Below are 16,821 nucleotides of genomic sequence, written 5' to 3' on the forward strand. Positions count from 1 at the left end.
AATTTCAGAGAACGGCCAGATATTACTTGTATCATAAAAGCTTAATTACCTCAGGTATTAAACAGATGGTATCTTTACCTTCGAGAATGTTAAACAAGGAGATTTATAAGTGATGGTCTTAAAGCACATTTGGATGTGCTTCCTGTTTCAGAAAAGTTTGTCAAAAGTAACTGGCTTTTCAAACTCTAAACGTAGTTTTGAAACTGAAACTAGGGGCTCAAGAATTGACATTATGAAACACATAAACACATACATAAGCAATAAAGAAAACATTTAACTTCCAAAGCAAAATATAAATATTTGACTTTAAGGCCACATGTCTGTTAAGTCAGAGGACAAGGACAGGAGTTGGTTTGCTCCTTCCAAGTAAGTCTCAGGGTTCGAACTCAGCTCAGCAAGCATGGTCGCAAGTCATTTTATTTTCTGAACCAAGTCAAGGACCCTCCTTTCCTTTTCTTAAGAGGTAATCAGTCTGCATGTACTGCGACCCAGCACAGACATCTGCCTGCTCAAGCACTCCGCCATGCACTGCGACCCAGCACAGACATCTGCCTGCTCAAGCACTCCGCCATGCACTGCGACCCAGCACAGACATCTGCCTGCTCCGCCGTCTCTTTTGTCTCAGCAGCTCCACTTGAATCCATTTCAAAAGGGGCTGAACCCAGTGTTCAACAAATTTTTACATAATTTTGCTGTATTTTATACAACCCAACGTACACGGTGAGAACAGAGATAATCACCCCTGCCATTGGCAAATAAAGAATTAAAAACATACTCAAAGTCAGCCACTAAGTCCAAAACTGAGGCGTACCAAATGCAACTCACAGTGTAGGCCTCACTCAAAACCAGAATATTCCTCCCTATACAAACCTACCAAGTTCTGGCAATTTGGACAGAAACTAGCAAGAACATAAATATTACAAGAATCAACTCAACAGTTTTATCTGAATCTATATAGCTCCTATATTTGGATGTCTACATGTTGTATGCACAGGTTAGAGGTCTGTGTTTAGATGCCTTCCCCTTTTTTGTGCTTTCTTTTTTGAGACAGGGTTTCTCTATGTAACAGTCCTGGCTGTCCTGGAACTTGCCTTGTGGAGCAGACTGGCCTCGAACTCATGGAGATCCACCTGCCTCTGCCTCCTGAGTGCTGAGATTAAAGGTGTGCGCCACCACCACCACCCAGCTTGTACCTTTTTTAATATAGGGTCTCTCACTTAGCCAGGAGCTCAGAGACCCAGCAACAGTAGCTAACAGTGAGCTCAGGGGATGCTGCTATCTGTCTCCCCAGGGCTGAGACTACAGGCCTGCATCATTACACACGGTTCTTCACATGACTGCTGGGGACCTGAACTCAGTCCTCATGCTTTGCCAAATGGGCCATGGCTTCAACCCTCCTATATCTTAAATAACTAGACATTGTTATTACTCTCTTCCCTGATCTAGCCTAAAATACTATAGCTTGCCTAGAGAAAGTAACTGTTCTTTCTACTTTACTCACAGATCAAGAACACCCTGTCAAATATCACTATTTTCTACCCCGGTGTCCTCCCTAGAGGAAACTGCTGTTACCAGTTCCTTTGTTCCCTGACAGAAATCATCCATGTATACATCACAGAGCTTGTTTTATGCATTATTTTTTATTATTTAACAATTTATTAAGAAAAATCTCAGTACCAGGCATGATTTCCCTCTTGTTGAGAGGGTCTTAAGTCCAATAAAAGAACTGTCATCACCAAGTAGAACTACTGCACTCCCAGGAGTGTCGTGCCGTGTTGCTGTGGTGGTGGTCTTAGGTGTTGGTTGCTTCCCTCCTCGGTACCTTCTGATACCATGAAAGCTAGTTCTCAGGGAGCAGGCGTTCGGGTCAGTTCTAGCTCAGGAGGCTAGAATCTAAAGTGCATGTCTTCAGCAACACAGTCCACCTCTGGATGTCAACCAAGGTCTGTAATGTTGGGGGGTATTTGAACAGCTTTACAACAACTCAGAGAGTGCATCTCGTGTCTGTCTGGTGTTTTGGCTTTTGTTAGTCTTTGGTTCTTAGAGGGAGAACTGTCAGTCTAGATGAAAAAAAAATTCACTAAAGCTATATATGTATATTTATAAAAAGGCATACATGTATGATAATTTTCAAGTAGACAATGGTATGATTCCTTATAACTTTTCAGAGAACCTTATTGTTTATTTCCTCCTCTTTCTATATTTATCTCCCTCCCTGCTCCCTAGTTAGATCCCCTCCCCTGAGAGTGTCTGTGTTGTGTGTTGGTGTGTTGTGTGGTGTGGTGTGTGTGTGTGAGAGAGAGAGAGAGAAGAGAGGAGGAGAGAGGAGAGAGAGAGAGAGAGGAGAAACAAAATGAAGCGAAGAGGAGGAAAGTGAAGTTAGGCCAGGCAGTGGTGGCACACACCTTTAAATCTCAGCACTCAGGGAGGCAGAGACAGGCGGATCTCTGTGAGTTCGAGGTCAGCCTGGTCTACAGAGCAAGTTCCAAGACAGGCTTTAAAGCTATAGAGAAACCCTGTCTTGAAAAAAACCAAACCAAACTAAGCCAAACAAACAAACAAACAAAAACCGTGAAGTTAGGCATAAAGCTCAATGGCAGAGTGTACAGACCGCAGCTTTCAATGCTCAGCCATATTAGGGCAGAAAAAAAATGCAGACATAAGAAAGAAAACATCTCTTTTGACCCAAAAAAATTTAGTTAAATATAAAGAATACCTTTAATCTCAGCACTTGGAAGAACAGACAGAGGTAGGTGAGTTCTGAGATTTGAGAGTGAATCCAAGCTAGTCAGGACTGTATCCAAAAGAAAACAAAGAAATGGAGAGGAAAAGGAAAGAGGCACTGGTTCTGTGAGTGAGCAGGCAGGGGCATACAAGAGAAACATAACAAAGAAAGTATGAATCACCAGACCTAGTGCTTTCTCCAACACTGGCTTAAGTGATGTTGTTATACAAAGGAAGCAGAGATGAGAGAAAGATAAATACCACTGATTAAAGCTGCAGATATAAAATATTGTTTAAATGTGCATGGGCTAAGGAGATGCTTGGTGGATAAAGCACTTTGCTGTGGGAAGCGTGAAGGAGCAAGTTCTGATCCCCAGGAGTCTGTCAGGTGGGAGGCTCCACCTCTGACCCCAGTGCTGGGAAGGTAAAGACAGAGACCCCTTGGGCACGTGGGGCTAGCTGGATTAGCTAAATAGGCAAGGCCTATTCAAAATGTCAGACCCTGCTTCAAGCAGAATAAAGTGAAGAGCAAATGGAGGAAGATACTCAGTGTCAACCTTTGGCACAAACACACACACACACACACCCAACAACGTATATCCAGGCGCACACACATATGATGTGGAAAGTCCTTTCTGTCTATGTGTTGCTTTTATTGGTTACTGAATAAAGAACTGCTTTCAGCACATGGCTTAACAGAGTAAAGGCCAGGTGGGAAATCCAAATCAGATGTAGAGAGAGAGGAGGTGGAGAGTCAGGGAGACGTCAGGTAGCCAGCAGAGGAGAAAAGTAGCGGAGCTGCCAGTGGAACCTTGCCAGTAGGCCCACAAACCTCATGGTTGTAAAATATAAAATAATAGAAATGGGCTAATTTAAGATGTAAGGAGCCTTGTCTTAGGCCAACTAATTATATACAGTTTCTGTGTGAATGATTTTGGGTCAGGGCAGTTGGGACAGAAGGAACACCTCTGGCAACATACATGTGAATACACATACATATTCACACTGCATGCCCAGGGTACATTACATGTAGAACACACATGTATACACACAAAAATAAACTGTACTTATATTGAACATTTTTAAACTTGTCGTTATTCTCAAAATAGTCTAACAATCTGTTTCAATAAATTTACAGTATATCAGGTGTAATTCATTTAGAAACTGAGTTAAGGATATTTAAGAAAGGAGTTTAAGGCAAGGTTTTAGGTTTTAAGTAATACAGTGTTTTAAATGAGGTACTTAAGGCTTATGCTTATGCAAAAGTTCTCAGGCCTGTGCCCCTCAGATATGAGTAGCAACTATACTATACCATGCCACATAGCTGTCAAGTAACCAAACCCTAACTTGAACTGACTCCAGGGTCTATGTTATTTATCTGTATCCTACTTAGTCAGAATCAAAATGATGGCTTTATTAAACTGAACACCTATCTCCTTGGCTCTGTTTAGACACAATGGTAAACACGGCATTCAGAGTGGTGGTTTGGCTTTAACGTTATCTTTGGCTAGGGTTTCTGTCAGGCGGCTACAAACTTTCCTGGCATTGTTATCTTCTCTCCGAATCATTCCTGATTTATACATACAGTCTTCTTTTGCTAAGGTAACTTGAGTATCTCATTAAAATCATAAACATAATAATCCCTAACAACAATCTGAAAAACATTTGTTTTTATACCACAGGTAAGTATAGTCTCACCCTCACCAAGAGAAAGAGACTGCTACAGAAACCACAACCAATAAAATGGAGTTGTCGAGCTCAGTCCCAATGCATCATCTACAGAACACACCTGCTCAGGGAACGCATGTGGATGAATGGTCCAGAAAGAATGTAAGAGCCAGAGGCTCGGCAGTTTGCTGTGGTATTTCGTTCCTTCACAGTGTCCCAAGCTCCCCAACATGACTGTCCAGATATAACCTGGACAGGGACAACTCCCCCTGGCATGCCAAAATGGATGGGGAAGCCTACACAAAGAAACTACAAGGACAGCTGAAGAAATCTAGGCGTGGGAGAGGTGGTTTTCCCCAGGGAAGAACACACCAGTTGGTGTCTGGTGCCAAAAGAGTCAGTACCTGACAACATACCCAAGCAACATTATATATCTTAGCAGGATTAATATATGTGTGTATATTTGTAATGTATATATAAACACATATACAAATGTAAATATAAACATATATGCATACAATAACAAGTAGTGAAAGAAGTAAAGGCCATGAATTTGAAAGGAGAGCCAGGATGGGTATATGAGAGGGTTTGGAGGGAGGAAAGGAAAGGAAGAAATATTGAAATTATATTATAATCTCAAAAATAAAAAATTTAAAACCATGGACTATTTCAAAGTTCTTCACTTTCCACTTCTCAGGGTACATCAATCACTTAAAATAAAGAACTCACATGTTTGTAAGAATAAAAGGGCTGGAGAGATGGCTCAGTGGTTAAGAGAACTGGCTGCTCTTCCAGAGGACCCGGGTTTGATTCCCAGCACCCACAGGGCAGTTTAAAACCATCTCTAACTCCAGTCCCAGGGATCCAGTGCCCCTTTTCGGCCTCTAGGCAGGCACACATGTGCTATACTGACATACACACAGGCAACACACACACACACACACACCACACTATATATATATATAAATTTAAAACTAGGAGAAGTAAGAAGCCTGAAGCTACAGAGCACATCTCAGGTGAAACCACAATGGAAGGAAAATGCACCACTCAGGAACTCCACTGTGGACCTGGACTCCTGCCTTTCATCTGGACTGACTAACAACTGACTAGGTATGAGCCCTCAAGAACCAACCGTTTCAAAACCACACATTCCTCACAGTACGGTGAGACCCTGCACTCTCCAGAAGCAAAGGCAGGGGGATTGCTGAAAGTTCAAGGCCAGGATCTACCTAACAAGTTTCAGGCTAGCCAGGGCCATGAAGGAAAGATGGTATGAGCAAACAAATTTCACATGTTGAATTCTCTAAGGTTTAGATTTTTAAGTAAGTAAAACTTCTGACCTGAATCATCTGCTTGGGACTTGCCACAACAAGTACCAAAAACTAAGTGCCTTTAACAACTATGAAATGTACTCTCGCAGTCTGAGGATTATGTCAGAAGTGAAGGTGTTGGCATATGGCTGGTTCCGTCTGCAGACCTACTCAGTTCTCCTCGACTTGCAACTGGCTGTCTTCATGCTGATCTGATGCTCGCCCCTGAGTGTCTGGGTCACCCTAGTGTAGGGGCTCACCCCCATTTATCCTAATCATCTGCAATGGTCCCGTTTCCAAATAAGGTCACATTCTGCAACTATATGGGTTCGGATTTTTAATAGATGAAGAGGGGAAAAGTTAACAAATTCCACCCCTAATAGGACTCAATTTCGCTTTAAGTCTACTGTTTGAACACTGGTTTCCTTTATCCCAATACCAAAAGCTTCTGAAAATAAAATGAAGACATATATAAATTTACTGCTGGTTTTAAATTTAGATTAGACTTTATATTTGAACTCCTTTTTTTTCTGCATTGTTTAAACCTAACTTTTCCAGGACTGATTTCAGAAAAGAACTCCAAGAAAAAGGTGCAAGCAGTGAGCACAGCAGCACCTCCCGCAGTCCCAGATAATTGGGAGACCGACACAGAGAATAACTTGACCACAGCAATCTGAAGCCAACCTACGCAGCGCCAACTCAAAAATAAAATTTAAAAAGTTATGAGACTAGTGACAGCTAAAGAATACCTGTAGTTTCTTTTATAAAACTACCTTTAGTATTACTTATTATTGCTGATGATTATTTACTGTTGTGGTGGGATCAAACCCAGGACTTTGAGCATGCAGGCGAGTGTTATCCCTCAACTACACCATAAATAAATGTTTCCCTAAAGAAATAAAGTGACAGTCTTTTTTTGTACTGCTCTATTGCTAAAAGGGACATCCTGGCCAAGGCAACTCTTATAACATGGTGGGAGCATGGAAGAACTCAGGGCGCTGGAGCAGTGGCTGAGAGCTACTTCCCGATCCACAGGCCAAGAGAGAGAGGGGGAAAGGGGTTGGGCTTTTGAAGCCTCAAAACCCAGAGCCACACGTCCTCCATCAAGGCCACACCTACTCTAACAAAGTCACAATTTCCGATCCTTCTCACCCTTCTCAAGCCACTCTCTGATAAGTCAAGGGCATCCTTACCTCTAGGACAAGTTTTAGGCTAGCCTGTGCTACAGGAGCCCCTTTCTAAAAAAAAAAAAATTAATGCTCTCCAAACATGTCTAAGAGCTTTCTTCATTTAAACAAATTAATCATTTTTTCTACCCTCTTGAAGCCAATCATATCCTTGGAAATCTGAGGATAAACTCAGATAAATCACACATGCTAAGCAGACACTGTACCACTGAGTCATACCCCAGTCCTAGGTATTATTTGAGAAAGAGAATTTCACTAAATTCTAGCATTACTTAACCTTGTCTCTACATCGGGAAACATTTTAAAGCAGCAAGTGAGTACCAGATAATCCAGAGTATCCAGGGATATGGCCAAGGCCTATAAATAAAATTCCCCAGGTGGGTCCAATTTGCACTCGGGGTATAGAAACACTGATAGGAAGAATCATTCAAAGCTGCATTGCCTAAATTGGGTCAACTCTTATCATTTATGCAAATCTCTGAATATTAGAAATCTAAACATATATGTTACTGGGTCTTTTGCTACTTGGCATTTGTAAATGATTTTTACTTTGTTTGTGGAACAGAACCAAAGTAAACCACAAACCCTGGAGAAGAAAGACTTCCTGGATTCAAAATTCTATCAAATCAGTTTTTGAAGCCTCTGTTTCTAAAAGCCAGTTTTGCTATAGTGAGAAAAACTGAGTTTCATAGGTTTTCTAACTTTACTGGCAATCTTAAAGGCACAAGGGGAAAACAAGAACATATTATGTACAGGTAATCCCTAGAGCATATGTTGAAAGCAAAATTTCAGCCAAAATTTTAGCAATAATAAATCAAACCAAGGACAGTTCCTCAGATTTCGACACTGCCCCTGGTAGCTTCCCTTGGTTGTGGTTCATCTAGTAGGTTATGAGCCAATACTATCAACTAAAGGAGCAGTGAAGGGGCCAGTAGAAGCAGCACGGTGTGTGCTTCTGCTAATAAATGCCTTTATTTCCCTCACTCGAGCAGCCCTGAAAACTACAGAATAACTACTTCAGCGCTGTTAAGCAGTTTACGTGTCCAACAGGCGTTCAGATATTAAAAACACCAGCACACTCACATAACTTGTTTGCCAAGTTTCCCTAAAAGCGGCTCTCAATCTGCTCCAGGGTGATTGTGAAACATCCCACCACAGCCCTCTAGAAAAGAGCTCACAGCCAGAGCAACGTTTTCCTCAAGCAGCAGCAGGAAGAAACGCCTTTGTTAAATTCCCTCAATGCAGATACTGCTAAATAACAAGTACAAGATAGGCACACTTTCAGTAGTTCTTATGTCCGTACCAAATAGGCAGGCAGGCAGGCAGACAGACACAGACAGACAGACAGACAGACACTGCGCACACACACACACACACACACACACACACCCCAGCTGGGCTGGTGCCTCATTCCTCCCATCATCTTCAAACCCTCCTCAACTCCAGACTTCCTCAGTAAACACACAAACTAAACATAGTACACTTATGAAAATAAATCTTCAAGGCAAACTTCTGTGCCCTGCTTTCCAATCAGACTGGGAAGCCCCACCCAAGCTTTCAACCTTGAAGACACCACTCTGAAAATCTGTGATTTATTCTTGAAATGACTTCCTACACTTCCATGTCTGAAAACAAACATTAGACTTCATCCTATCACAGTGACCAGTGACAGTGCACTGCGTTCACAAATGTGACAAGATGGTAGGACAGGAACAGTCCATCTCTAGCTGGGGATGTGGACACACTCAAAAAACAACTCTGCTGAGGAGGTTCAAATTACCCAGGTTCTCAAAGTTGTTTCTGTTTTATTTATTTTATTTTATTTTACTTTATGGGTCTACTTAAAAATAAAAAAGGTAAGACTATCTTTAAAAAATTATAGGAATTAAATAACATGGAGCTAAATAACATTTTATACTGCACGGCATATAATAAGTAAGCAAGAAAAATAAACTGATAAAATTACTTAATATTTTTACCCTAAATTAAAAACAGGAAATCCCCTTTGGTTTCTGTTTTACTTTTGTTTCTTTTTGGGAATTAGGGGTTGGACCTTTTGTGTTAGGCAAGCTCTACCACTGATCCTCATGCCTGAACCTCCCAAATTCTGGATTATAAGCATACACTGTTGAAATAAACAATCCCAAAAACTGGCGTTTGGCCAGAGAGGTGGCTCACTGGGTCACAGTCCCTGCCACCAAGTCTGACAACCTGAGTTTGATCCTCAGGCCCCATAGAGTGAAAAGAGAGAACCAACTCCTATAAAGGTCCCCTGACCTCCACTTCTGTACCATGGTGCACACACGATGGATGGATGGATGGATGGATGGACGGACGGACGGACGGACGGATGGATGGACGGACGGACGGACAGACAGATGGATGGACAGACAAAAAGACAAATGAGCTTATACAATTTTTAACTGACTGGCATGGCCTTTAACCCTTAATAGGTACTCTCAAAGAATATATGAATCAGAATTGGAGCCCAAGCACAGATTAAGTGTAATGTTGAAGAGTTGCTGATTCGGGGTGACTTTTCAACTCGGTGAGAAAAGCTATCACAGGTGAGCAACTCCAGGTCTTCAGCTGCAGAAACACATAATGTTAGAATGTTATGCTTCAGAAAATGAAGAGGCTAAGCCATGTCTGCAGCCCTCTAGTCTCTATCTTTGAAAGCAGTTTAAAATGATACCCCTAACAAAGTCATGGTGCAAGCAGCTGCCACGTTAAGGCAGCTTACACCACTGAAGCTGCACAACACTTTGCCATACTGCCGACAGTCTGCCCAGAAGGAGCAGTTTAATTCCCAATATAGAGAGGGGGAGGAGGGGGAAGGGATCCAGCCACAAGAAAATGTATGCTATGATTCCATTTATGCTCTCTCACAATATCCAAATATACAAGGACAAAAGGCAAAGTAATGGTTTCCAAGGCTGAAAGTGGTAGACATAGCATACACCAACCACCCTTTGAAGTGTATCATATATCAAATCTAGAAAGTGATAATTAAAACAATGTGATATTGGCACAATATAAAAGTACTTCAATTAAACAATACATTAGCAAGTCCGAATTTTATGTAATTCAATATATAAACAAGGCTGATAGTTTGCGGGTGGGAAACATTTCGCCACAGTCCACGAGAGCAGAGGGAGGAGAGCTATCAGATCACTGTGGCATGGGCTTCAGATAAGCCGAGGAGCTAAAGGCGTGAGACATATGAGAAGAAAACCTTACACTAGTATTAAGGGAATCTTTCTTCAGAGGAAGCTAAGAAAAAATTAATAAGATTAATTCATCATAGTGATAAATTTTAGTTAAACTTTTGAAATTTCTATAGGGCATACACATAATTAAAATTATTACTAGACTTGGAGGAAATGCCTAAAGAAAAACCAAATTACCCATTCTAACTGTCAAAAACAGTTGAGAAGATAATGGCCCTAATATATATTTATAAAGAAGTATTGGGCAAGCCGGGCGGTGGTGGCGCACGCCTTTAATCCCAGCACTCGGGAGGCAGAGGCAGGCGGATCTCTGTGAGTTTGAGGCCAGCCTGGTCTACAAGAGCTAGTTCCAGGACAGGCTCTAAAAAAAAGCTGCAGAGAAACCCTGTCTCGAAAACAAAAAAAAAAAAAAAAAAAAAAAAAAAAAAGGAAAAAAAAAAGTATTGGGCAATAGGACACTAAGTAATGGTAAAATGTCATTTTTCAACCATTAGAGGACTCATAAAAGAAAGAGGAGGATTTGGGCTAGAAACAATATGGGAAACACACTGCTTGTGGAAACTGATGCCATCTCTAAGACGGATGTTTTATATCAATCTTTTAGCAAATTCAGTAATTCTTTTTCCATTTTCTGTTTTGTGTTGTTTTTTAAAGAAAGTTTCTCACTATGAGGCTCTAACTGACCTAGAACTCTCTATGTAGACCAAGTGGTCCTCAAACTCATAGGGATCCACCTGCCTCTGCCTCTGACGTGCTGGTGTTAAAAGCAGATGCCACTAACCCCAGCAATTATCCCATTTTTAATGATTTTCAGGTGTCCTTGGCACAGCTATCTAAACACACACTGTATAAACATATAGGGGCACTGAAAAGATTAAAGTACTTGGTCAACATAAGCTCTGTGCTAGGAACGGCTCTCAAAGCATCCACTCATCTACCCCTCCCATCAGTCCTACAATGTAGGTCCTTTCATTCATTTTCATTCTTACTATGCAGGTGAGGAAATCAAAGCACAAGGGGTTAAGTAACGTGCATAGGTCACAGTAATAAACCATTCCCAAAGCTTTTCATTGTTATACTATATAAATATGAAAAGTTTTATATGTAATGGTCATGGTTAAGGGCTGACAGGGTAAATAGCGTGCCACTGGCACATATGAAAAATAACTACTATAAAGCCAACAGAGACAATTTTCTGTGCCCCAATTTCATCATGTAGCAGAGGCTGGTACTAAAGCCCTAATCCTCCTGCCTCAGCCATCTGAGTGGTAGGATTACAGGTGTAAGTTGCCACATCTGACATAGTTTGTGCATTTTGTATTTGTGACTTTTAAACTGGTAAGTCATTATTTCATGTAAGAATACAAATTAAACTAAGCCAGTTATGGTGGCACATGCCAATAATCCTTACTGCAAGAACTCAGAAGATGAACACAGGGAGATCTTAAATCCAAGGCTAGCATGGACTACATAACAAGATCTTATTTTGGTGACGCATAGGTGGTGCATGCCTTTAATCTCAGCACTCAGAAAGGAGAAGCAGGCAGATTTCTTTAAATTCAAGGCCAGCCTGGTCTACAACATGAATTCTAGGGCAGCCAGAGCTGTTACACAGAAAAGGAAAAAAAATCTTAGCTCAAAATTACTGAATAAAAATGAACACAAAACAGGGGCTGGAGAGATGGCTCAGTGGTTCTAAGAGCACAGGCCGCTCTTCCAGAGGTCCCGAGTTCAATTCCCAGCACCCACATGGTGGCTCACAGCCATCTGTAATGAGATCTGGCGCCCTCTTCTGGCATGCGGGCATACATGGGAGACAGAACTCTGTATGCATAATAAAGAAATAAATCTTTTTTAAAAATGAAAACAAAACGAAACAAGGAGACAGAGCCACAGTTTAAATAATTTGGTAATACAAGCAATGGATACTCCTGAACTCAACACCAACTAGAGCAAGCCAGAAGGGCACATTATCGAGAGAGAAACCACATGGGTTCAAGCTGTAGCTCTTATAAACTAGCTATATGGTTTGAAGCACATCACCTAACTGCTTTATGTCTCCATTTCCTCATCACAAAAAATAAGGCTATTGGCATTTCTTTCATAGGTTAATATATGAAGTCTTTAAGTGTATAAAGGAGAGAAAAGAGGAAAAGTGTATAAAGAAGAAAAAAGAAAAGGGGGAGAGGAAAGATGACAACTGTGGTGGTCATGTCTCCAATCCCAGCACTCAAGAATCGGGAGTCTGAAAAACCAAGCATTCAAAGCTTTCATTGCTATATGAAACTATTATCTCAAAAAACTAGAAAGTGAGCCAGAAATGGTGGTAAACACCTTTAATCCTAGCACTTGGGAGGTAGCGAGAGGCAGATCTCTGAATTTGAGGTCACCCTGGTCTCAACAGGGAGTTCTAGGCAAGCCAGGACAACACAGTGAGACCTTTTCTCAAAAAATTAAAAATTGTTGTAAATGGTAACATGTCTTTAGTCCCAACACTTGGAAAGCACATATCTGTGAATTTGAGGCCAGCCTGGTCTCCAGAAGGAGCTTTAGGCCAGCCAGAACTACATAGTGAGACCCTGTCTCAGATAAACAAAACACAAACAAAACAAATAAGTAAACAAAATAAAAGTAACAAAGTGGGGTTGGGGGTGGGGGCTGAAGCCACCAATACCCTTCCCAAAGACATAAAAAAGTAAAAAGCTAAGATAAATTAAGTACACGCACCACAGCGAGCGCACACGCTTTACTGTCAGTACACCTCCATGTCTACTTGCACACAATAAGAACACGGCGCTAATGTAAAATGCACGTCTGTGGTCAAGAGTGAGCCAGTGCACTAGCAAGCCGGTGAGCCGCTTAGTGCTGTCGTCTGTGCCACGTCAAACCTTACCACACCAAGCCCGGGACCTATCATGGGGCCCTTTATCTATGAAGAAGCCACAGCCACTGTTTTTCAAATGTTAGTATGGACACAAACATCCTGAAACATCCTGTCTTAAAACAAGCCGAAAACACTTTCTCCCCCGAGAATCTCCCTTCTTCTGTCACTAGATTAAATTCCTATCTATATTAATATGCTTTAGTTGTTACTCTTTTTCCCCTCAGTTGACTACCATCTTGATTTTAAGGCAACTGAGTCCAAATTCTCACTTTTTGTATTGTATCACTTCAGTACATAATACAAGTAGCTAAGAAACTGCAATATCCCGCCAAAACTAAGAACCAATTTTATTATTTGTAGTAACTATGTTTCTAGAATAAAAACAGACATTAAAATTGTTCTCCTTAAAGTTTTGAGACCAGGCTTATTCCAGCCTATAAATCAACGTTATAGAGAACATGTTAAATAAACCACAGATGCCTTTTTTTTTTTTTTTTTTTTTTTTTTTTTGGCTTTTTGGTTTCTCTATGTAACTTAACAGGCCTTGCTGTCCTGGAACTCATTCTGTAGACCCAGCTGGCCTTGAACGAACAGAGATCTGCCTCCCTCTGCCTCCCAAGTGCTGAGATTGAAGGCACGCACCACCACCACCACCACTCAGCCCCCACTGCTTCTTAAAAGGAAACTAACTCTGCTCAACACATTAATTCCCACACCACCTCTCACATCCTTGCCTATTTTAAATTAAGTAAACTATGAAGTTTCAAGAGATTCCATTCTACCCTCTGTGGGAGGATCAGACGATCAAAGTTATGTTTAAATCCTTTACCTCAGTATCTCTTGAGGTCTTAATTCATGTAAAGGCAATAACTGACACAGCATATATTCCACATATACATGTGTATTACACACACACACATGCACACGCACACACTCTGTGAAAAGTAACTTCAAAAGTGTTGGCTCAATTCCCCTACAGAAGACAAATCCGGGTCTGGAAGAGTTGGGGAAGTTCGTCAGGACTGAGAAATGTGATTATGAAATGGCCAAATTGTTTAATTTCCTTGAAAAAATAGCCCATAATTAAAAGATTAAGTATAAATATTGGTATGTTCTCTAGAACTTTTTAATGTAATTTGAAATATTATACTTGGGGTAGTTACTATTTGGTCTCAATTTAGAAAAACAAGATGAACAACAAATATCATTTCCTTGTTACTACATCAAAACTAAGAGTAGCATTTATATACAGTAAATTAATTGATACTTAAAATATGAAATGGCATTACTGGCAAATATTTAATTTCTAAATTTTTATTTCAGTAAAAAAATTGATAGTATTCCTACTATCAAAGTAAATAATATTCTGATACCAATAAAAACTCCTAAGAAATATACTAAACCCATTTTTTTTTTCCTGGCTCACCTGCTGTTCATCCTCCATGACGTTACTTGCAAATTCAAACACTAGGTCGTTCTGTTGGACAACAGCAGCCATAGTAAAGCATTCCCCTTAGATCCACATGAGAGACTCCCAACAGGCTTAAGTCTGGAGCAGGGGTGAACAGGAAGGTTTGGTAAAGCCCCCCAGCAAGTCTGTGCAGTTCCTGCAGACCCAGGCCTCAGAGAAAGCAGTGCTTCAGGTTTTCTCGGTTCATTGACATTCTAGCAAACCGGCACTTTTTCTGAGATAATTCCCTTGGTCTTCTTAGCCCTGGAAAACAAAAGCTTACATTAGTGAAAAAGCCATCACCCATCACCTGGCTAAAATGTAACAAGTGGCGCAGCACCCGCTCACAGTGTCATTGTTGCTCTTAAGGAAAACCAACACGGGGAGTAAACACAGGCTTTTGTTTTTAAAGGCACTTTCTCTGAAGGCTTCATTCCTCAGATAAAATCTCCCCTAGTTACCTTTTCTTTCTTCCCCAAGCTATTCTTAAGTTAAAGTACTGAGTGAGTGTGTGTGTGAGTGTGTGTGTGTGCGCACGTGTGCATGGGGAGGGGGATGTCCGGTAATGATTAGGATATTTTAAATCCCAGCAGAAGATTTATAAACAGTTACATTCTTTCCACTAACCCAGCAAATCACCTACAAGTACTCTCTGAATGATTTCATTATGGACTCCTTTGTCCTTAATAGCAATGCGCAAGCACCATCCCCAACTATATGCATGTACGAAGACAGTTAAAGGTTGTAAAGTTGTAAATGCTGTTTTATGAGCTTTATAAAGTAAGCAGAAATCCAAGCCTACTTTTCTGTCCCTGAAAACCTGCAGTGAGTAAAAATGCTGGAAGTTACCATACTGACCCCGACTTCAGGGGCTTCTTTTCGAATGCACTGAAATGTAGCCTTATCTGTAACACAAGCAACAGGAAGGAAACTGCACTTGACCACGTCACGGCAAGTTAGAACATGCAAAGGGCTGCACTTTACAATAGAAGAAAAACAGAAATGCAACTTAGGAGCAAAACAATCCCACAGTGCTCTGAAAATACCTGCTAAACACATTATATATCAGTGTTTGTAAGAGGTAGAGTTACCACTAAAGAAATTAACATAGGTGTTTAGCACAACTGTATTAAATATTAAAGGTTTATGGCATAAATGTGACACAAAAAGTTTAGCTTTAAATATTCGTGTTTTTTAAATCTAGTTATTTGAAACACATTTTATAATATTAATATAAATATTTCAAAAAGATGATAACTTGAAGAAAAGGGTGGTGACTAATCCCAGCAATTTCATAGTAAAGAATCAAGTCTGGGAATGAGGAGCCATGGTGAGTCAGTTTCCTGAAAAACTTACATCTAATTAGCAGGAGCAAGCCAGGTCAGGTACACTATTTCCTAATTTCTGTCAAGTCAATTTCCTGTATATTCCAGGTTTTAGAGATCAGCATAGATCACTGTGATTTCCATAACTGGAAATCAAAATAAAATAAGGGTTAGGAATTCAAATCAGATTTTTACTGACTCAGTTCCAACCCTGTGGTGCCCAATTCCGACCCATCCCAACCCTTTCAACGGAGATTTAACTATAACATAAAAAAAGGACTTTTAACAGAACCTGGTCATTTTTTTGTGGGGGGGGGAGGCATTTTTTGAGAAGGCAAAAAAGAATATTTTCATGTTTAAATTGAGCACAAATGTATCAATATATATACTTGATCTTGCACAAACATTACTTCTTGTTGCCCTGAAATTATGACATAACCCAGTTTCTCTACGGTAGTTCTGCCGTACGTGTTCCTGTGTACAAGATAGCTTTGTTTCCCTTCTTAGCTTCCCTTATCCCCATTCCTGGAATGTTCCCTCCCACCTCTGAATCTTATCTTCCCATTCTTCCATGTTTAAATCACATTTTCTTTTTTTGAGAGAGGGTGTCATGTAGTCCAGATGGTCCTCAAACTGGCTGTGTAGCCAAGGGTGACTTTGAACTCCTGATCCTCCTGCCTATACATCCCAAGATCCTTCATAAAATCTCCCAACTCCATCCTCAACCCATAAGGACTGCTCCCTTCACAATCACAGCCCTTACTGCCTGGAATGCCAGTTTAACACTAACCACAGTGTCTCACATTGTAAAGTGCTGTTCACGTAATCCAACCAAATAAATGTTTTAGGGCTTGCTGTCTGAAAACCAGGATGCAGGCATCAACAAGTAGGGCGAAACCTCTCTCCTGGGGAAAGAACCAGAGTTTTAAATTTCTTCTGTACCCACCAAACCTGTGTGTCCATACTAATAAGAAGGATCATGCTAGTGATAAATACTGTTTTAAATGTCTACCGCTGAATATTCAAGATATGTCTACATATAT

General features: G+C 40.7%; 1 protein-coding gene across 5 annotated transcripts in view; it reads right to left on the reverse strand.

Moving 5' to 3' along the window:
• Elf1 (E74 like ETS transcription factor 1) overlaps positions 1-16,821 on the reverse strand; it is a 93,240-nt gene that overhangs the window by 25,068 nt on the left and 51,351 nt on the right. For 3 of the 5 annotated variants that reach the window (XM_038310340.2, XM_038310335.2, XM_038310336.2), the window contains exon 2: positions 14,430-14,717. In XM_038310340.2, coding sequence (XP_038166268.1) covers positions 14,430-14,501 — 72 coding nt within the window. In that variant the 5' untranslated portion in view covers positions 14,502-14,717. Of the gene's footprint in view, positions 1-14,429; positions 14,718-14,801; positions 15,244-15,809; positions 16,041-16,821 lie in introns of those variants that run through there. The other 2 variants (XM_038310338.2, XM_038310339.2) reach the window with 2 other exon arrangements.

Source organism: Arvicola amphibius, chromosome 13 (assembly GCF_903992535.2).
Source record: "Arvicola amphibius chromosome 13, mArvAmp1.2, whole genome shotgun sequence".
Classification (NCBI taxonomy): Eukaryota; Metazoa; Chordata; class Mammalia; order Rodentia; family Cricetidae; genus Arvicola; species Arvicola amphibius.